Source organism: Bombina bombina, chromosome 1 (assembly GCF_027579735.1).
Source record: "Bombina bombina isolate aBomBom1 chromosome 1, aBomBom1.pri, whole genome shotgun sequence".
Classification (NCBI taxonomy): domain Eukaryota; kingdom Metazoa; phylum Chordata; class Amphibia; order Anura; family Bombinatoridae; genus Bombina; species Bombina bombina.
The window spans coordinates 874,731,642-874,754,873 of record NC_069499.1 but is presented as its reverse complement, the minus strand read 5'-3'; the positions used below and the strand labels follow the sequence as shown (position 1 = coordinate 874,754,873).

Sequence of the window (23,232 nt, the reverse complement as noted above, 5' to 3'; positions counted from 1 at the left end):
GCAGTTAAGCCTGCAAACTGTTCCCCCAACTGAAGTTCTCCGGTACCCAACAGTCCTGTGTGGGAACAGCAATGGATTTTAATTACAACATGCTAAAATCGTTTTCCTCTCAGCAGAAACCTTCATCACTTTCTGCCTCAGAGTAAATAGTACAAACCGGCACTATTTTAAAATAAACTCTTGATTGAAGAAATAAAAACTACAAATCTAACACCACATTCACTTTACCCTCCCGTGGAGATGCTACTTGTTAGAGCGGCAAAGAAAATGAGTGGGGGGGGCGGAGCCTGAGGGGAGCTATATGGACAGCTCTGCTGTGTGCTCTCTTTGCCACTTCCTGTAGGGATTGAGAATATCCCACAAGTAAGGATGAATCCGTGGACTGGATACACCATGTAAGAGAAAAACACAGAGAGTATTATCCATAACTGCCGCCAAGTCTTGCAAGGTAAAAGAGTTAGACGCACTAGAGGTGCTAGGCGTCGCTTGAGCGGGCGTAACTGGTTGTGACACTTGGGGAGAGGTTGACGGGCTAACCTCGTTACCTTCTGTCTGAGAATCATCTTGGGCCACATTTTTAACTGCAACAATATGATCTTTAAAGTGTATAGACATATCAGTACAAGTGGGACACATTCTGAGAGGGGGGGTTCCACCATGGCTTCTAAACACATTGAACAAGGATTTTCCTTGGTGTCAGACATGTTTAACAGACTAGTAGTAATACAAAAACACACTGAAAAAACGTTACTGTGCCTTTAAGAGATAAAAAAGGCATACAATTTTGCAAAACATTGAAAAAATGCAGCAAACTTTTCAAAATTTTTACGGTATGTACCTAAAGCATTAGTAAGATTGCACCACTAGCAATATAAATGATTAACCCCTTAATGCCCAAACCGGATCGACAGAAGCCAAAAAAAAACGGTTAAAGAAACTATAGCACCTTGCCACAGCTCTGCTGTGGCCCTACCTGCCCTTGGGAACCAGATTTGTGGGGAAAAAGCTTCTTATAGGCCCTCAAACTGAACTTCTAGCCAAAATAACTGCGCATCTGAGCCGCAAAATTAGGCCCCTCCCACCTCACTCCGGTGCTTGTGAGGCCTAAAGAAACACTCCCAAGTGTTTTAGTAATAGCCATGTGGGTAACAACCCCTGAAAGAAACCCAAAGGAGCCTTCAAAGTGTCTCAAAAACAATATTTTCAATAAAAAAAATGTTTGCCCTGAAGTAGTGTCAACCAGCATAAACTAGCCCTGTTATGTAAGCTTGAAATTCCATACTTCGTCTCTGAATACAGCTTACCTTCCCTCATGGGGATATTAACAGTCTTTTCTAGCATTATCACAGTCTTGTCTAGAAATAAATGACTGAACATACCTTATTGCAGCCTAACCTGCAAACCGTTCCCCACAACTGAAGTTCTCTTGTACTCCTCAGTCCTGTGTGGGAACAGCAGTGGATTTTAGTTACATCCTCCCTGCAGAAATCTTCATCTACTTTCTGCTAGAGAGTAAATAGTACACACCGGTACCATTTAAAATAAACTCTTGCTTGTAGAAAATAAAAACTACAATTCTAACACCACATCCACTTTACCCTTTCGATTGCTTAGAGCCAGGAAAGAGAATGACTGGGGGGTGAAGCTAGAGGGGGAGCTTTGTGGACAGCTCTGCTGTGTGCTCTCTTTGCCACTTCCTGTTGGGAAGGAGAATATCCCACAAGTAAAGGATGAATCCGTGGACTCGATACATCTTACAAGAGAAATCTAGTCATCACCTCCTACTAAGCACTATACTTAGCCCTAGTGATTAAGCCCTTCTAGCCCCAGTGCCTGCTTCCAACTTGCTGTCACAGGGTCCCCTCCCTTAACAATAGGCGTTATGATCCCACTTTGAAAAAACAGAATTTATGCTTACCTGATAAATTACTTTCTCGAACGGTGTGTCCGGTCCACGGCGTCATCCTTACTTGTGGATTATTCTCTTCCCCAACAGGAAATGGCAAAGAGTCCCAGCAAAGCTGGTCACATGATCCCTCCTAGGCTCCGCCCACCCCAGTCATTCGACCGACGGACAGGAGGAAATATATATAGGAGAAACCATACGATACCGTGGTGACTGTAGTTAGAGAAAATAATTCATCAGACCTGATTAAAAAAACCAGGGCAGGCCGTGGACCGGACACACCGTTGGAGAAAGTAATTTATCAGGTAAGCATAAATTCTGTTTTCTCCAACATTGGTGTGTCCGGTCCACGGCGTCATCCTTACTTGTGGGAACCAATACCAAAGCTTTAGGACACGGATGAAGGGAGGGAGCAAATCAGGTTCCTAAACGGAAGGCACCACAGCTTGCAAAACCTTTCTCCCAAAAATAGCCTCCGAAGAAGCAAAAGTATCAAATTTGTAAAATTTGGCAAAAGTGTGCAGTGAAGACCAAGTCGCTGCCTTACATATCTGGTCAACAGAAGCCTCGTTCTTGAAGGCCCATGTGGAAGCCACAGCCCTAGTGGAGTGAGCTGTGATTCTTTCAGGAGGCTGCCGTCCGGCAGTCTCATAAGCCAATCGGATAATGCTTTTAAGCCAAAAGGAAAGAGAGGTAGAAGTCGCTTTTTGACCTCTCTTTTACCAGAATAAACAACAAACAAGGAAGATGTTTGTCTGAAATCTTTAGTAGCCTCTAAATAGAATTTTAGAGCACGGACTACGTCCAAATTGTGTAACAAACGTTCCTTCTTTGAAACTGGATTCGGACACAAAGAAGGTACAACTATCTCCTGGTTAATATTTTTGTTAGAAACAACTTTAGGAAGAAAACCAGGCTTAGTACGCAAAACCACCTTATCTGCATGGAACACTAGATAGGGCGGAGAACACTGCAGAGCAGATAACTCTGAAACTCTTCTAGCAGAAGAAATTGCAACCAAAAACAAAACTTTCCAAGATAGTAACTTAATATCTATGGAATGTAAAGGTTCAAACGGAACCCCTTGAAGAACTGAAAGAACTAGATTTAGACTCCAGGGAGGAGTCAAAGGTCTGTAAACAGGCTTGATCCTAACCAGAGCCTGAACAAATGCTTGAACATCTGGCACAGCTGCAAGTCTCTTGTGTAGTAAGACAGATAAAGCAGAGATCTGTCCCTTTAGAGAACTTGCAGATAATCCTTTCTCCAAACCTTCTTGTAGAAAGGAGAGAATCTTAGGAATTTTTATCTTGTTCCACAGGAATCCTTTGGATTCACACCAACAGATATATTTTTTCCATATCTTATAGTAAATTTTTCTAGTTACAGGCTTTCTAGCCTGAATTAGAGTATCACAGAATCTGAAAACCCACGCATTGATAAAATCAAGCGTTCAACATAGGCAAAGAGAATGACTGGAGTGGGAGGGAAAGGAGGAGCTATTTAACAGCTTTGCTGTGGTGCTCTTTGCCTCCTCCTGCTGACCAGGAGGTGAATATACCATTAGTAATTAAGATGATCCGTGGACTCATCGTGTCTTAAAAAAGAAAATTAATTCATTTCTTCAGACACCAAACTTCACCTCCTCCATTGACAGAGGCAAAGAGAATGACTGGAGATTATGGGTAGGAGTGACACAACAGCTTTGCTGTGGTGCTCTTTGCCTCCTCCTGATGACCAGGAGTGATATTCCTACTAGTAATTGGAATGACGTTGTGGACTCTCGATATCTTAGGAAAGAAAGAGGGGCATCTGGACATGGGAGTCGCTAGGCCTTTTTGATGGCCTATTAGAAGGGTATACAAGTGTAAAAACAGAATTTATGTTTACCTGATAAATTACTTTCTCCAACGGTGTGTCCGGTCCACGGCGTCATCCTTACTTGTGGGATATTCTCTTCCCCAACAGGAAATGGCAAAGAGCCCAGCAAAGCTGGTCACATGATCCCTCCTAGGCTCCGCCTACCCCAGTCATTCGACCGACGTTAAGGAGGAATATTTGCATAGGAGAAACCATATGGTACAGTGGTGACTGTAGTTAAAGAAAATAAATTATCAGACCTGATTAAAAAAACCAGGGCGGGCCGTGGACCGGACACACCGTTGGAGAAAGTAATTTATCAGGTAAACATAAATTCTGTTTTCTCCAACATAGGTGTGTCCGGTCCACGGCGTCATCCTTACTTGTGGGAACCAATACCAAAGCTTTAGGACACGGATGAAGGGAGGGAGCAAATCAGGTCACCTAAATGGAAGGCACCACGGCTTGCAAAACCTTTCTCCCAAAAATAGCCTCAGAAGAAGCAAAAGTATCAAACTTGTAAAATTTGGTAAAAGTGTGCAGTGAAGACCAAGTCGCTGCCCTACATATCTGATCAACAGAAGCCTCGTTCTTGAAGGCCCATGTGGAAGCCACAGCCCTAGTGGAATGAGCTGTGATTCTTTCGGGAGGCTGCCGTCCGGCAGTCTCGTAAGCCAATCTGATGATGCTTTTAATCCAAAAAGAGAGAGAGGTAGAAGTTGCTTTTTGACCTCTCCTTTTACCGGAATAAACAACAAACAAGGAAGATGTTTGTCTAAAATCCTTTGTAGCATCTAAATAGAATTTTAGAGCGCGAACAACATCCAAATTGTGCAACAAACGTTCCTTCTTCGAAACTGGTTTCGGACACAGAGAAGGAACGATAATCTCCTGGTTAATGTTTTTGTTAGAAACAACTTTAGGAAGAAAACCAGGTTTAGTACGTAAAACCACCTTATCTGCATGGAACACCAGATAAGGAGGAGAACACTGCAGAGCAGATAATTCTGAAACTCTTCTAGCAGAAGAAATTGCAACTAAAAACAAAACTTTCCAAGATAATAACTTAATATCAACGGAATGCAAGGGTTCAAACGGAACCCCCTGAAGAACTGAAAGAACTAAATTGAGACTCCAAGGAGGAGTCAAAGGTTTGTAAACAGGCTTAATTCTAACCAGAGCCTGAACAAAAGCTTGAACATCTGGCACAGCGGCCAGCTTTTTGTGAAGTAACACAGATAAAGCAGAAATCTGTCCCTTCAGGGAACTTGCAGATAAACCTTTTTCCAATCCTTCTTGAAGGAAGGATAGAATCCTAGGAATCTTAACCTTGTCCCAAGGGAATCCTTTAGATTCACACCAACAGATATATTTTTTCCAAATTTTGTGGTAAATCTTTCTAGTTACAGGCTTTCTGGCCTGAACAAGAGTATCGATAACAGGATCTGAGAACCCTCGCTTCGATAAGATCAAGCGTTCAATCTCCAAGCAGTCAGCTGGAGTGAAACCAGATTCGGATGTTCGAACGGACCCTGAACAAGAAGGTCTCGTCTCAAAGGTAGCTTCCAAGGTGGAGCCGATGACATATTCACCAGATCTGCATACCAAGTCCTGCGTGGCCACGCAGGAGCTATCAAGATCACCGACGCCCTCTCCTGATTGATCCTGGCTACCAGCCTGGGGATGAAACGGCGGGAACACATAAGCTAGTTTGAAGGTCCAAGGTGCTACTAGTGCATCCACTAGAGCCGCCTTGGGATCCCTGGATCTGGACCCGTAGCAAGGAACTTTGAAGTTCTGACGAGAGGCCATCAGATCCATGTCTGGAATGCCCCACAGCTGAGTGACTTGGGCAAAGATTTCCGGATGGAGTTCCCACTCCCCCGGATGCAATGTCTGACGACTCAGAAAATCCGCTTCCCAATTTTCCACTCCTGGGATGTGGATAGCAGACAGGTGGCAGGAGTGAAACTCCGCCCATAGAATGATTTTGGTCACTTCTTCCATCGCCAGGGAACTCCTTGTTCCCCCCTGATGGTTGATGTACGCAACAGTTGTCATGTTGTCTGATTGAAACCGTATGAACTTGGCCCTCGCTAGCTGAGGCCAAGCCTTGAGAGCATTGAATATCGCTCTCAGTTCCAGAATATTTATCGGTAGAAGAGATTCTTCCCGAGACCAAAGACCCTGAGCTTTCAGGGATCCCCAGACCGCGCCCCAGCCCATCAGACTGGCGTCGGTCGTGACAATGACCCACTCTGGTCTGCGGAATGTCATCCCTCGTGACAGGTTGTCCAGGGACAGCCACCAACGGAGTGAGTCTCTGGTCCTCTGATTTACTTGTATCTTCGGAGACAAGTCTGTATAGTCCCCATTCCACTGACTGAGCATGCACAGTTGTAATGGTCTTAGATGAATGCGTGCAAAAGGAACTATGTCCATTGCCGCTACCATCAACCCGATCACTTCCATGCACTGAGCTATGGAAGGAAGAGGAACGGAATGAAGTATCCGACAAGAGTCTAGAAGTTTTGTTTTTCTGACCTCTGTCAGAAAAATCCTCATTTCTAAGGAGTCTATTATGGTTCCCAAGAAGGGAACCCTTGTTGACGGAGATAGAGAACTCTTTTCCACGTTCACTTTCCATCCGTGAGATCTGAGAAAGGCCAGGACAATGTCCGTGTGAGCCTTTGCTTGAGGAAGGGACGACGCTTGAATCAGAATGTCGTCCAAGTAAGGTACTACAGCAATGCCCCTTGGTCTTAGCACAGCTAGAAGGGACCCTAGTACCTTTGTGAAAATCCTTGGAGCAGTGGCTAATCCGAAAGGAAGCGCCACGAACTGGTAATGTTTGTCCAGGAATGCGAACCTCAGGAACCGATGATGTTCCTTGTGGATAGGAATATGTAGATACGCATCCTTTAAATCCACCGTGGTCATGAATTGACCTTCCTGGATGGAAGGAAGAATTGTTCGAATGGTTTCCATCTTGAACGATGGAACCTTGAGAAACTTGTTTAAGATCTTGAGATCTAAGATTGGTCTGAACGTTCCCTCTTTCTTGGGAACTATAAACAGATTGGAGTAGAACCCCATCCCTTGTTCTCTTAATGGAACAGGATGAATCACTCCCATTTTTAACAGGTCTTCTACACAATGTAAGAATGCCTGTCTTTTTATGTGGTCTGAAGACAACTGAGACCTGTGGAACCTCCCCCTTGGGGGAAGTCCCTTGAATTCCAGAAGATAACCTTGGGAGACTATTTCTAGCGCCCAAGGATCCAGAACATCTCTTGCCCAAGCCTGAGCGAAGAGAGAGAGTCTGCCCCCCACCAGATCCGGTCCCGGATCGGGGGCCAACATTTCATGCTGTCTTGGTAGCAGTGGCAGGTTTCTTGGCCTGCTTTCCCTTGTTCCAGCCTTGCATTGGTCTCCAAGCTGGCTTGGCTTGAGAAGAATTACCCTCTTGCTTAGAGGACGTAGCACTTTGGGCTGGTCCGTTTCTACGAAAGGGACGAAAATTAGGTTTATTTTTTGCCTTGAAAGGCCGATCCTGAGGAAGGGCGTGGCCCTTACCCCCAGTGATATCAGAGATAATCTCTTTCAAGTCAGGGCCAAACAGCGTTTTCCCCTTGAAAGGAATGTTAAGTAGCTTGTTCTTGGAAGACGCATCAGCCGACCAAGATTTCAACCAAAGCGCTCTGCGCGCCACAATAGCAAACCCAGAATTCTTAGCCGCTAACCTAGCCAATTGCAAAGTGGCGTCTAGGGTGAAAGAATTAGCCAATTTGAGAGCATTGATTCTGTCCATAATCTCCTCAAAAGGAGGAGAATCACTATCGACCGCCTTTATCAGCTCATCGAACCAGAAACATGCGGCTGTAGCGACAGGGACAATGCATGAAATTGGTTGTAGAAGGTAACCCTGCTGAACAAACATCTTTTTAAGCAAACCTTCTAATTTTTTATCCATAGGATCTTTGAAAGCACAACTATCCTCTATGGGTATAGTGGTGCGTTTGTTTAAAGTGGAAACCGCTCCCTCGACCTTGGGGACTGTCTGCCATAAGTCCTTTCTGGGGTCGACCATAGGAAACAATTTTTTAAATATGGGGGGAGGGACGAAAGGAATACCGGGCCTTTCCCATTCTTTATTAACAATATCCGCCACCCGCTTGGGTATAGGAAAAACTTCTGGGAGCCCCGGCACCTCTAGGAACTTGTCCATTTTACATAGTTTCTCTGGGATGACCAACTTGTCACAATCATCCAGAGTGGATAATACCTCCTTAAGCAGAATGCGGAGATGTTCCAACTTAAATTTAAATGCAATCACATCAGGTTCAGCTTGTTGAGAAATGTTCCCTGAATCAGTAATTTCTCCCTCAGACAAAACCTCCCTGGCCCCATCAGACTGGGTTAGGGGCCCTTCAGAAATATTATCAGCGTCGTCATGCTCTTCAGTATCTAAAACAGAGCAGTCGCGCTTACGCTGATAAGTGTTCATTTTGGCTAAAATGTTTTTGACAGAATTATCCATTACAGCCGTTAATTGTTGCATAGTAAGGAGTATTGGCGCGCTAGATGTACTAGGGGCCTCCTGAGTGGGCAAGACTCGTGTAGATGAAGGAGGGAATGATGCAGTACCATGCTTACTCCCCTCACTTGAGGAATCATCTTGGGCATCATTGTCATTGTCACATAAATCACATTTATTTAAATGAATAGGAATTCTGGCTTCCCCACATTCAGAACACAGTCTATCTGGTAGTTCAGACATGTTAAACAGGCATAAACTTGATAACAAAGTACAAAAAACGTTTTAAAATAAAACCGTTACTGTCACTTTAAATTTTAAACTGAACACACTTTATTACTGCAATTGCGAAAAAACATGAAGGAATTGTTCAAAATTCACCAAATTTTCACCACAGTGTCTTAAAGCCTTAAAAAGTATTGCACACCAAATTTGGAAGCTTTAACCCTTGAAATAACGGAACCGGAGCCGTTTTGAACTTTAACCCCTTTACAGTCCCTGGTATCTGCTTTGCTGAGACCCAACCAAGCCCCAAGGGGAATACGATACCAAATGACGCCCTCAGAAAGTCTTTTCTAAGTATCAGAGCTCCTCTCACATGCGACTGCATGCCATGCCTCTCAAAAACAAGTGCGCAACACCGGCGCGAAAATGAGGCTCTGCTTTTGCTTTGGGAAAGCCCCTAAAGAATAAGGTGTCTAAAACAGTGCCTGCCGATATTATTATATCAAAATACCCAGATAAAATGATTCCTCAAGGCTAAATATGTGTTAATAATCAATCGATTTAGCCCAGAAAAAGTCTACAGTCTTAATAAGCCCTTTTTGAAGCCCTTATTTACGATCGTAATAAACATGGCTTACCGGATCCCATAGGGAAAATGACAGCTTCCAGCATTACATCGTCTTGTTAGAATGTGTCATACCTCAAGCAGCAAGAGACTGCTCACTGTTCCCCCAACTGAAGTTAATTGCTCTCAACAGTCCTGTGTGGAACAGCCATGGATTTTAGTGACGGTTGCTAAAATCATTTTCCTCATACAAACAGAAATCTTCATCTCTTTTCTGTTTCTGAGTAAATAGTACATACCAGCACTATTTCAAAATAAACTCTTGATTGAATAATAAAAACTACAGTTAAACACTAAAAAACTCTAAGCCATCTCCGTGGAGATGTTGCCTGTACAACGGCAAAGAGAATGACTGGGGTAGGCGGAGCCTAGGAGGGATCATGTGACCAGCTTTGCTGGGCTCTTTGCCATTTCCTGTTGGGGAAGAGAATATCCCACAAGTAAGGATGACGCCGTGGACCGGACACACCTATGTTGGAGAAATGTGCTTTAACAGGTTTCTGTTATATTGTGCTTGTACTTTAAATCCTCATTTGAAAGATCCCCTGGCAATGATGGGCCACTTTGTAATACCCAGTAAGTAGGGGGGGCCTCAATTAAGCTCGGAAAGCAAACCCCTCGGATGATGACACGTCATATGCACTAAAGCATTGCATGGATGAGGAGGACCACGTGTCATCACATGTTAGAGTTAAACCCTCTCCTTTCATTTATCACTTGCTTCATCTTTAATTGCCTCACATTGCCTCCACTCCTCCAAATAATCAAAACTTTTCAACATCAAGTACAAATATTGCTGCTACAAAGAAATTCACAACATTGTGAGAGAAAAACACGGATAGTACTACTGAAAAAGAAAATTAGAGGAAGTTAATCATCTTAATCCATTATTATTTATTAGCTGTACAGTGGTACAATTGCTTTTCAAAAAATTTTAATTTCTTTCCTCTGGTACAATATTAACATTTTCTCGATATTGGCTTTCAAAGAGAATGAAAAAAAAAACATAATTTATGTAAGAACTTACCTGATAAATTCATTTCTTTCATATTAATTAGCAAGAGTCCATGAGCTAGTGACGTATGGGATATACATTCCTACCAGGAGGGGCAAAGTTTCCCAAACCTCAAAATGCCTATAAATACACCCCTCAACACACCCACAATTCAGTTTAACAAATAGCCAAGAAGTGGGGTGATAAGAAAGGAGCGAAAGCATTAAAAATAAGGAATTGGAATAATTGTGCTTTATACAAAAAAATCATAACCACCACAAAAAAGTGTGGGCCTCATGGACTCTTGCTAATATGAAAGAAATGAATTTATCAGGTAAGTTCTTACATAAATTATGTTTTCTTTCATGTAATTAGCGAGAGTCCATGAGCTAGTGACGTATGGGATAGCAGATACCCAAGATGTGGAACTTCCACGCAAGAGTCACTAGAGAGGGAGGGATAAAATAAAGACAGCCAATTCCGCTGAGAAAATAATCCACAACCCAAATCAAAAAGTTTTAATCTCACAATGGAAAAAAACTGAAATTATAAGCAGAAGAATCAAACTGAAACAGCTGCCGGAAGTACTTTTCTACCAAAAACTGCTTCAGAAGAAGAGAAAACATCAAAATGGTAGAATTTAGTAAAAGTATGCAAAGAAGACCAAGTTGCTGCTTTGCAAATTTGATCAACAGAAGCTTCATTCCTAAAAGCCCAGGAAGTAGAAACTGACCTAGTAGAATGAGCCGTAATCCTTTGAGGCGGGGACTTACCCGACTCTACATAAGCATGATGGATCAAGGACTTTAACCAAGATGCCAAGGAAATAGCAGAAGCCTTCTGACCTTTCCTGGAACCAGAAAAGATAACAAATAGACTAGAAGTCTTTCTAAAACCTTTAGTAGCTTCAACATAATATTTCAACGCTCTTACAAAATCCAAAGAATGTAAAGATTTCTCCATAGAATTCTTAGGATTAGGACACAATGAAGGGACAACAATCTCTCTACTAATGTTGTTAGAATTCACAACCTTAGGTAAAAATTGAAATGAAGTCCGCAATACCGACTTATCCTGATGAAAAATCAGAAAAGGAGATTCACAAGAAAGAGCAGATAACTCAAACTCTTCTAGCAGAAGAGATGGCCAAAAGGAACAAAACTTTCCAAGAAAGTAATTTAATATCCAGAGAATGCACAGGCTCAAACGGAGGAGCCTGTAAAGCCCTCAAAACCAAATTAAGACTCCAAGGAGGAGAGATTGACTTAATGACAGGCTTGATGCGAACCAAAGCCTGTACAAAACAACGAATATCAGGATGATTAGCAATCTTTCTGTGAAAAAGAACAGAAAGAGCAGAGATTTGACCTTTCAAAGAGCTTGCAGACAAACCCTTATCCAAACCATCCTGAAGAAACTGCAAAATTCTAGGAATTCTAAAAGAATGCCAAGAGAATTTATGAGAACACCAAGAAATGAAAGTCTTCCAGACTCGGTAATAAATCTTTCTAGACACAGATTTACGAGCCTGCAACATAGTATTAATCACCGAGTCAGAAAAACCTCTATGACTAAGAATCAGGCGTTCAATCTCCATACCTTCAAATTTAATGATTTGAGATCCTGATGGAAAAATGGGCCTTGAGATAGGTCTGGTCTTAACGGAAGTGTCCAAGGTTGGCAACTTGCCATCCGAATGAGATCTGCATACCAAAACCTGTGAGGCCATGCTCAAGCCACCAGCAATACAAACGAATTTTCCATTAGAATTTTGGAAATCACTTTTAGAAGAAGAACTAGAGGCGGAAAGATATAACCAGGTTGAAAATTCCAAGGAAGCGACAACGCGTCCACTGCTTCAGCCTGAGGATCCCTGGATCTGGACAGATACCTGGGAAGTTTCTTGTTTAGATGAGAGGCCATCAGATCTATTTCTGGAAGTCCCCAGATTTGAACAATCTGAAGAAAAACCTCTGGGTGAAGAGACCATTCGCCCGGATGTAACGCCTGGCGACAGATAATCCGCTTCCCAATTGTCTACACCTGGGATGTGAACCGCAGAGATTAGACAGGAGCTGGCTTCCGCCCATACAAGTATCCAAGATACTTCTTTCATAGCCCGAGGACTGTGAGTCCCACCTTGATGATTGACATACGCCACGGTTGTGACATTGTCTGAAAACAAACGATTCTCTCTTCAGAAGAGGCCAGAACTGAAGAGCTCTGAAAATCGCACAGAGTTCCAAAATGTTGATTGGCAATTTCGCCTCCCAAAATTCCCAAACCCCCTGCGCTGTCAGAGATCCCCATACAGCTCCCCAACCTGAAAGACTCACATCTGTTGAGATCACAGTCCAAGTTGGACGAACAAAAGAGGCCCCTTGAATTAGACAATGGTGATTCAACCACCAAATCAGAGAAGATCGAACATTGGGATTTAAGGATATTAATTGTGATATCTTTGTATAATCCCTGCACCACTGGTTCAGCATACAAAGCTGGAGAGGTCTCATGTGAAAACGAGCAAAGGGGATCGCGTCCGATGCAGCAGTCATGAGACCTAGAATTTCCATGCACAAAGCTACCGAAGGGAATGATTGAGACTGAAGGATTCAACAAGCTGAAACCAACTTCAGACGTCTCTTTTCTGTTAGAGACAAAGTCATGGACACTGAATCTATTTGAAAACCCAAAAAGGTTACCTTTGTCTGAGGAATCAAGGAACTCTTCTGTAAATTGTTCCTCCAACCATGTCTGAAGAAACAACACAAGTTGATTCGTATGAGATTCTGCAGAATGTAAAGACTGAGCAAGTACCAAGATATCGTCCAAATAAGGAAATACTGCAATACCCTGTTCTCTGATTACAGAGAGAAGGGCACTGAGAACCTTTGAAAAGATCCTTGGAGCTGTTGCTAGGCCAAACGGAAGGGCAACAAACTGGTAATGCTTGTCTAGAAAAGAGAATCTCAGGAACTGATAGTGATCTGGATGAATTGGAATAGGAAGATATGCATCCTGTAAGTCTATTGTAGACATATAATGCCCTTGCTGAACAAAAGGCAGAATAGTCCTTATAGTCACCATTTTGAATATTGGTATCCTTACATAACGATTCAATATTTTTAGATCCAGAACTGGTCTGAAGGAATTCTTCTTTGGTACAATGAATAGATTTGAGTAAAACCCCAGACCCAGTTCCAGAACTGGAACTGGCACAATTACCCCAGCCAACTCTAGGTCTGAAACACATTTCAGAAAAGCCTGAGCCTTCACTGTGTTTACTGGAATCCGTGAGAGAAAAAATCTTCTCACAGGCGGCCTTACCTTGAAACCTATTCTGTACCCTTGTGAAACAATGTTCTGAATCCAAAGACTGAATCGAATTGATCCAAATATCTTTGAAAAATCGTAACCTGCCCCCTACCAGCTGTGCTGGAATGAGGGCCGCACCTTCATGCGGATTTGGGAGCTGGTTTTGACTTTCTAAAAGGCTTGGATTTATTCCAGACTGGAGAAGGTTTCCAAACTGAAACCGTTCCTTTAGGGGAAGGGTCAGGCTTCTGTTCCTTATTCTGACGAAAGGAGCGAAAACGATTAGCAGCCCTGTATTTAACTTTAGATTTTTTGTCCTGAGGCAAAAAGGTTCCTTTCCCCCCAGTAATAGTTGAAATAATAGAATCCAACTGTGAACCAAATAATTTATTACCTTGGAAAGAAAGAGAAAGCAAAGTTGACTTAGAAGTCATATCTGCATTCCAAGATTTAAGCCATAAAGTTCTTCTAGCTAAAATAGCTAAAGACATATACCTGACATCAATTCTAATGATATAAAAAATGGCATCACAAACAAAGTTATTAGCATGTTGAAGAAGTTTAACAATGCTATAAGCATTATGGTCTGACACTTGTGCTAAAGCCTCCAAACAGAAAGTGGAAGCTGCAGCAACATCAGCCAAAGAAATAGCAGATCTAAGAAGATTACCTGAACATAAATAAGATCTCCTTAGAAAGGTTTCAAGCTTCCTATCTAAAGGATCCTTAAGGAAGTACTATCCACCGTAGGAATAGTAGTACGTTTAGCAAGAGTAGAAATAGCCCCATCAACTTTAGGGATTTTGTCCCAAAATTCTAATCTATCAGATGGCACAGGGTATAATTTCTTAAACCTTGGAGAAGGAGTAAATGAAGTACCCAGACTATTCCATTCCCTAGAAATTACTTCTGAAATAGCATCAGGAACTGGAAAAACTTCTGGAATAACTACATGCGGTTTAAAAAACGAATTTAAACGCTTAGTAGATTTAGTATCAAGAGGACTAGACTCCTCCATATCTAATGCAATCAACACTTCTTTAAGTAAAGAATGAATAAACTCCATCTTAAATAAATATGAAGATTTATCAGTGTCAATATCTGAGGCAGAATCTTCTGAACCAGATAGATCCTCATCAGAAACAGATAAGTCCGAATGATGGCAGTCACTTAAAAATTCATCTGAAATATGAGAAGTTTTAAAAGACCTTTTACGTTTACTGGAAGGAGGAATAACAGACAGAGCCTTCCTAATAGAATTAGAAACAAATTCTTTTACATTAACAGGGACATCCTGATCATTAGATGTTGAAGGAAAAACAACAGTTAAAGGATTATTACTAATGGAGACACTATCTGCGTAGAAAGTTTATCATGACAACTAACACAAACTACAGCCGGAGGAACAGATACCAAAAGTTTACAACAAATGCACTTAACTTTGGTAGAACCAGCATCAGGCAGCGTCTTTCCAGAAGTAGATTCTGATCCAGGGTCAGGTTGAGATACCTTGCAATATGTAATAGAAAAAACAACATATAAAGCAAAATTATCAAATTCCTTAAATGACAGTTTCAGGAATGGGAAAAAATGCCAAATAAACAAGCCTCTAGCAACCAGAAGCAATGAAAAAGTGAGACTTAAATAATGTGAAAAAAGGTGGAGACAAGAATGACGCCCACATTTTTTGGCGCCAAGTATGACGCCCACATTATTGGCGCCAAGAACAACGCCCATATTTTTTGGCGCCAAGTATGACGCCACATCCTCTGACGCCGAAAAAACGACGCCCACATTTTTTTGCGCAAAAAACGCCTAACACATATACGTCAAAAATGACGCAACCACGAACAAACTTCCGGCGTCAACTAGGGCGCCGGAAATGACAAAATTTTGCGCCAAAAAAGTTCGCGCCAAGAATGACGCAATAAATTGAAGCATTTTCAGCCCCCGCGAGCCTAACAGCCCGCAGGGAAAAAAGTCAATTGAAAGTTTTTAAGGTAAGAAAAAAATATTTATTCATATGCATTATCCCAAATAATGAAACTGACAGTCTGAATGAAGGAATACGGATTATCCTGAATCATGGCAAATATAAGTTTAAACACATATATTTAGAACTTTACATATAAAGTGCCCAACCATAGCTTAGAGTGTCATAAATAAAATAAGACTTACTTACCCTAAGACACTCATCTACATATAGTAGATAGCCAAACCAGTACTGAAACGAGAATCAGTAGAGGTAATGGTATATAAGAGTATATAGTCGATCTGAAAAGTGAGGTAGGAGAAGAAATCTCTACGACCGATAACAGAGAACCTATGAAATAGATCCCCTAGAGGAAGACCATTGTATTCAAATAGGCAATACTCTCTTCACATCCCTCTGACATTCACTGCACTCTGAGAGGAAAACCGGGCTTCAGCCTGCTGCGAAGCGCATTTCAACGTAGAATCTAGCAAAAACTTACTTCACCACCTCCATGGGAGGCAAAGTTTGTAAAACTGAATTGTGGGTGTGGTGAGGGGTGTATTTATAGGCATTTTGAGGTTTGGGAAACTTTGCCCCTCCTGGTACGAATGTATATCCCATACGTCACTAGCTCATGGACTCTTGCTAATTACATGAAAGAAATATCACACAAGACAGATACAAAAAAAGGTTCAATAACTGTGTCTAACCCAAGAGCTCTTAAAAGCAGTATAGAGAAAACAAATTAAGTTAGCTAGAATAAAAGCCTATTAAAAAAAAAAAAAAAAAAAAAAACATATATAAAATTATATAGATAAACCAAGACTTTGAACATATCATAACCGGATTTCACTTTCAGTACATTAATCCTATGTTTTGTTTTTAAAGAAAGAAAGAAAAATACAATCTAAAAGTTAGACGCATTGTGTGTAGGCTAGGTTAGACTGTATCATCTGCCAGCCACTGTAATAGTACTGCTTCGTGATGTCTACACATTTCCTTATTATGTACAGCATTTAAAAGTCCATTTACAGCTAACAAATTAATTTGGGGGGGGGGGGGGGTGTCATAAAAAATATCTATGATTTTAAGTTAACTTGTGATCTATTTTTTCCAATATTCATTGTTGCCTTAACATTTAATATCTTAATATGCCAGCAATTAAAATTTAATTTTCTCACTGAATTTCCACCCTCATTCAACTTCTTGATAGAAAAAGATTAAAATATAAAAAAAATATTTACAAAGTCTTTGTTTTCAGATTTTACACAAAGCAATTTTTTGTCTTTTTTTTTAAAGTTCAAAGCATGCTAAACATACTACTGGTGAACACCAATTATTATTAACACCAATCAGATTTTGGCTACTTGGGAACAAAGTGTGTGTGTGTATATATATATATATATATATATATATATATATATATATATATATATATATATATATATATATATATATATATATTTATTATTATTATTACACAATGCTCCCTAATACACATATACAGCAATTGAAGCAAAATTAATAGGCAAATGGTATATTTAATCTGGACTCCAAATGGCGGAAATTTGAGTGCCAAACCTAATATTAGGGACAAGCATTACCATCTAAAGAAACAATTGGGTAATGTGAAATTAGCCTCTTCATTCTTCACTGTGGAAATAATTCTTACCATCAAGATTTCACGGTTGATAAGTCCAAGCAGAACATGTCCAACAACCAATGTTAAATGCTTATTTATGTGAAATCACTAACAGCACAAAACTACTGGTAAATTCCAAACGTCCATAATTGCTTGTTGGCAAACACTAAAGCAAATCAGCCATCTGTTCCCCCAAGTCTTTTTCTTCCTTGTATATAGATATGGTAAAATAGGTCTTTAAAAATGAACTTCCCAATGCAACAAAAATAAAATAAACAAATCCCATAAAATAGAGGTGAGCCATTGAAACATAGCTCAAGCTAGTTCAGTCAGCAAGTTTAGTGAGTCCAGCATCACCGGTCCATCATGCTGAGTATCATTTCCGGTGTGAGATCTCCATTTGGAGCTTCCACTATAGAGGGTGGTAATGCAACTTCCACAGCCTCCAATGCTTCTAGGTCAGCCTCTTTCTTTACTTGGACAATGATGTTCTCAATGGCTCCAGTGTTCTGATCTTCTACTTGAATAAAATCTGAAAATGAAGACCGCAGTAAAAGATCAATATAGAGACAAAGACGGCAATTAATGCACATCACTGAACAAACTAGAGTGCCAGAAATTCCTGGGCACAGAGTTAGACTCTTGGCTAGTATTGTATGAATGTTTTAACAGCAATGTCAGATATTCTTCTGACCCTTTGATGTGTGGGAGTATACCAGACAATATGGTTAAACATTTTTAAAGGGTGTACCAAACAGAACGCATAACACACACACACCTAACTAATGTATAAAATGAAATGGAATGTTTCATAGGCAACTTTGGTGTTTACTTTGTTTTCTATCAGATCTGTAAAACAATGAAAACGACGCAATGGCACACTTCATTATCCCACAGAACATTAAGGAGTTCCTTTAATTTTGTTTAATGGAAAACTACATAGAGAGCTAAACAAAAGGAACACAATTACCCCAAGATTATGAAACATCTAAACAATGGTACTAACTTTGCTTTATCTGATTGGTTTTCCCTGGGGGTCTTCCTCTACGCTTCTTAGCAGGAGGGGGAACAGGACTCAGAGTGTCTTCTGGCTCTGGCACAGCTTCTATTTCTACCGTTGTTTCATCCTCGTCTGTATCATCATCATCCAGATCTGGATCAGCATTTTCCTCTAGATAAATTAATTTAACATAGCAGGTTAAAGTAAATGCTTTTAGGAATATATCATTTTTCTCATTTATAATCCTCATAAAAAAAATGGAGTTATGGAACTAAGAAAAACCATATCAGGTATGACTTTCCTACCTGGAACAAGCAAGAAAAGCAGCATGATTAACCCTGTAACCACTAGGCCATTTCCATCCCAGTGTGGGCTTTTTTTAGAAGCTGCTCACATTTATAAATAGACATACAAATTTAAACAACTTTCCAATTTAATTCTGTTACCAAATTTGCTTAATTCAGGTGAACCAATTACAAGAGGCATATATGTACAGCCATCAATCCCCAGCTATCTCCCAGTAGTGCATTGCTGCTCCTGAGTCTACTTATGTATGCTTTGCAACAAAAAGAGAAGGAAATCAATTTAAATAATGGAAGTTAAATTGGAAAGTTGTTTGAAATTCTATGCTCCGAAATCATTAAAGGAAAAAAAAAAAAATTATGCTTACCTGATAATTTCATTTCCTTCTGTATGAGGAGAGTCCACAGCATTATTCCTTACTGTTGGAAAACACTGAACCTGGCCACCAGGAGGAGGCAAAGAAACCAAATGCTTAAATACTCCCCCCCAACTCCCCTCATACTCCAGTCATTCTGCCAAAGGAAAAAGGAACAGTAGGAGACATATCAGGGTATAAATGGTGCCGGAAGAGAAAAAAAAAAAAATTTGGTCCGCCCATCGGAGTTTACGGGCAGGGGCTGTAGACTTTCCTCATATAGAAGGAAATTAAATTATCAGGTAAGCATAATTTATGTTTTCCTCCTAATATGAGTCCACGCCATCATTCCTTACTGTTGGGAAAACTATACCCAAGCTCTAGAGGACACTGAATGAGAGGGTAAAAGAAAATGCGGACCCTAATCTGAGGGCCTGCGAAAAGTTTCTCCCAAAAGCTTCTTCAAAAATGACAAATTTGTAAAATTTTGAAAAAGTATGTAAGGAGGACCAAGTAGCCGCCTTACAAATCTGATCCATAGATGCCTCGTTTTTAAAGAGCCAAGAGGAAGCCACCGCTCTAGTGGAATGAGCCATAATTCTCTGAAGAGGTCTAAGTCTTGATGACTCGTAAGCTAAGCGTATGACTCTCCTCAACCAAAAAGATAAGGAAGTCAAAGAGGCCTTCAAGACCCTTACGTTTCCCAGAGTAGATAAACAAGGAAGAAGTAAACGTTCCTTCGAAGGATTAGGACATGAGGAAGGAACCACAATCTCCTGATTGATGTTACGATCAGACACCACCTTAGGAAAAAAACCCAAGCGGGTACGTAGGACAGCCATATCAGTGTGAAACACTAGATAGGAGGGTTCACACTGCAAGGCAGCCATTTCAGAAACTGGGCGTGCCGACACACTAGCCAATAGAAAAAAGAACATTCCAGGACAACATTTTAAATGTCAATCAAATGCATAGGCTCAAACTGAGCACGTTTCAAAAACTTCAGAACAAGATTCAAACTCCAAGGTGGAGCGTTAGTTCTAAACATCGGTCTGGTCCTGATCAGAGCCTTAACGAAGGTTTGCACATCCAGAAGCTCTGCAAGCCTCTTGTGCAGCAAAACAGAAAGGGCCGAAATCTGTTCCCTCAGGGAACTGGCAGAAAGGCCCTTCTCCAGACCCTCCTGGAGAAAGGAAAGAATCCTGGCAGCCTCGACCTTATGCCAGGCGAAACCACGGTCTTCACAACAGATCAAGTAAGCTTGCCACACCTTATGGTAGATGCGATGAGTAACAGGCTTACGAGCCTGAATGAGAGCATCAATAACCCTCTCAGAGAAACCTCTCCTGGCCAAGACTAAGCGTTCAATCTCCACACAGTCAGCCTCAGAGAATCTAGATTTGATGAACAAAGGGACCCTGTTCCAGCAGATCCCTGCAACAAGGTAACCTCCATGGAGGAGATGAGGACATCCCCACCAGGTCCACGATGGAGAGACCATTCTCCCGGATGAAAGGATTGTCTGCTGACTAAATCCACTTCCCAGTTGTCCACACTCGGAATGTGGACAGCTGACAGCGAGCAGTTGTGGGCCTCCGCCCATTCCAGAATCTGAGATACTGCCCTCATTGCTAGGGATCTCCTTGTCCCCCCCCGATGGTTGATGTAAGCCACCAAGGTTATGTTGCCCGATTGGAATCTGATCAACTGGGACGAACCCAGAAGAGGCCAAGCCTTCAGAGCACTGAAGAATGCTTGAAGTTCCAAAACGTCGATAGGGAGGAGATTCCTCTTGAGTCCACAGGCCATGTGCCTTCCTGGCACCCCAAACAGCTCCCCATCCTGACAGACTTGCGTCCGTAGTCACAATCTTCCAGGATGGTCTCAAGATGGATGTCCCTTGGGACAGGTGATCTGGACAGAGACACAGAGAGCAATTCTCTCAACCGGTTGTCCAGAGAATCTGTTGAGATAGATCCGAATGATCGCCGTTCCACTGTCTCAGCATGTACAGCTGAAGTGGTCTTAGATGAAACCTGGCAAAAAGAATGGATGTCCATGCAGGACACCATGAGACCAATCACCTCCATACACCGAGCCACAGAAGGCCTGAAGGAGGTCCGAAGGGCAAGACAAGCGGAAGTTAGCTTGCGAAGTCTCTGGTCTGTAAGGAATATCCTCATGGATATAGACGCTATTATAATACCCAGGAATTCAACCCTGGTACTGGGAGTAAGATAACTCTTTTCTTAGTTTATCTTCCATCCATGAGATCGAAGTAGAAGATCTTTCGAATGGTCCACTGCCAGACGCCAGGATGGTGCGTGAACCATAATGTCGTCCAAGTATGGTACTACTGCTATACCTCTGGTTCTGGCCACTGCCAGCAGAGCCCCCAGAACCTTGGTAAAAACTTGGGGCAGTAGCCAGACCAAACGGCAGTGCAATAAACTGAAGTGTTGGTCCAGGAACGCAAACCTAAGGCGCTTGAAGTGTTCTTTGTGAATAAGAACGTGAAGGTAAGCATCCTTCAGATCGTGGTCATGAACTGCCCTTCCTGAACTAAGGATGGACCTTAATGTCTCCATCTTGAATGAGGGGACAGATAGAAAATTGTTTAAACACTTTAGGGCGGAAGGGACCACAAAGAGGTTTGAATAGTATCCCAGACCTCTTTCCGCAAGAGGAACTGGGACAATGACTCATAGGGAGGATAGATCCCTCACGCACCCCAGAAAGGCTGCTCATTTTTCTGGCCCTGAAGACAGGTTTGGCAAGAGAAATCTGCCCCTAGGTGGATGAGACTTGAAACCTATCCTGTATCCCTGAGCGATGACCTCCAGGACCCACGGGTCTTGCACGTCCCCAAACCAAGCGTCCAAAAAGAGCTATAGTCTGCCCCCTACTAGAATCCATAGCCAAATCGGGGGCCGCTCATTCATGCCGACTTTGTCTCAGCAGTGTTCTTGTTTTGCTTGGACTTATTCCAGGACTGAGCCAGCTACCAAGTCCCCTTAGATTGCTCGGGCTTTGCGAAGGGCTGCTGACGTTGGGATTTTTCCGACTGAAAATTAGGACCTTGTCTTTTAGGTTTGTTCTTATCCTGCGGTTAAAAGGCACCCTTGCCTCCTGTAACCGTGGAAATAGAGTCCAGGCCTGGACCAAATAGAATCTTTTCCTTAAATGTAAGAGAAAGAAGTCTCGACTTTGAAGTCATCTCCGCAGACCAGGACTTCAGTCTTAGAGCCCTACGGGCTTGAACAGAAAAACCTGAAGCCTTAGCATTCAGGCAAACAATCTGCATATTTGCATCATAAATAAAAGAAATAGCTACCCTTAAGGCCTTTATTCTTTCTTGGATTATGTCGAGGGGACCCTCCACCTCGATCAACTCAGATAGGGAGTCGCACCAGTAGGTAGCCGTTCCAGCAACAGCTGCTGTCGGTTAAAACAAATATCTGTATGTTGAAACATCTTTCTTAACAGAGTTTCTATCTTTTTATCCATGGGTTCTTTAAACGACAAACTACCCGCAAGTGGGATAGTAGAACGCTTAGCAATCGTGGAAATAGCGCCCTCCACCTTGAGGATGAAACCCCACAACTCCAATTGAGAAACCGGGAATAATTTTTTAAAGGAAGAAGGGGAAAATGAAGAACCAAGTCCCATTTAGTCTTAATAATGTTCGCCATCTTTACGGGAACCAGGAAAGTCTGTGGTACAACCCTGTCCTCGTAGACCTTAACTAATTTAGGAATCAAAGGTTCCTCAAGCAATTTAGGCTCTGGGACCTCTAAAGTAGCTAAAGCTTCCTTTAGCAGAAAGCGTAAATGTTCAATCCTATATCTAAAGTCTGGTTCCTCCGCAGCTGGAGGCTTAGAAGCAGCAGATTCCGACCCAGAAAGAGCATCCTCTGAAGTATCAGAGGCGTCTTCATCAGCGGATAATCTAGTATCAGATGACACCTGGGAAGTATAGCAATATTTGACCTTTTGCTTGCGCTTAGCAGGTCGAGGTAAAGCACTAAAGGCCGCAGACACTGCCGTTTGTAACTGCTTAGCAAAGTCTAGCGGTAAAAGGGCCCCTCCAGATGGAGGTTTAGGAGTGCTACGGGAAGCTGCATGTGTATTGGGAGAGGACTGTAGGGTGCGCACTTCATGGGACGGAGACTCCTCAGAGGTACTAAACATATTAACTTACTTTGACATGATTACATTATCAAGGCATGAGGAACATAATTGAGCAGACGGGTATTCCGTAGCCTAACAATATAGACAGGTATTAGGACTTCGGTAAAGAGGGAGTACCCTCTAACACATCAGAATCCGCCCTAGCTTGCGCATATAAAGTAGACAATTGCTAATAAGATAAAACGGCACCTTTATACCCCCAATGGCTGGGGCACTCACTACCTCCTATGATCCAGGCCCAACAGAGAAACCGCTTTGGCTCCTGTAAACCGCACGGTCAGGAAAGAGGAAATCAGTGTGACCAC

The 23,232-nt window shown here is 41.9% G+C and overlaps 1 protein-coding gene across 2 annotated transcripts in view; it reads right to left on the bottom strand.

The window, feature by feature from the left end:
- Positions 1-10,027: 10,027 nt before the first annotated feature.
- The window catches only part of CTCF (CCCTC-binding factor), an 82,490-nt gene continuing 69,285 nt past the window's right edge, over positions 10,028-23,232 (bottom strand). For both annotated transcript variants that reach the window (XM_053699536.1, XM_053699535.1), the window contains exons 10-11: positions 18,086-18,250; positions 10,028-17,611 (exon numbers count right to left, since the gene is read on the bottom strand). In XM_053699536.1, the coding sequence (XP_053555511.1) occupies positions 17,433-17,611; positions 18,086-18,250 (344 nt within the window). In that variant the 3' untranslated portion in view covers positions 10,028-17,432. The remainder of the gene's footprint in view (positions 17,612-18,085; positions 18,251-23,232) is intronic.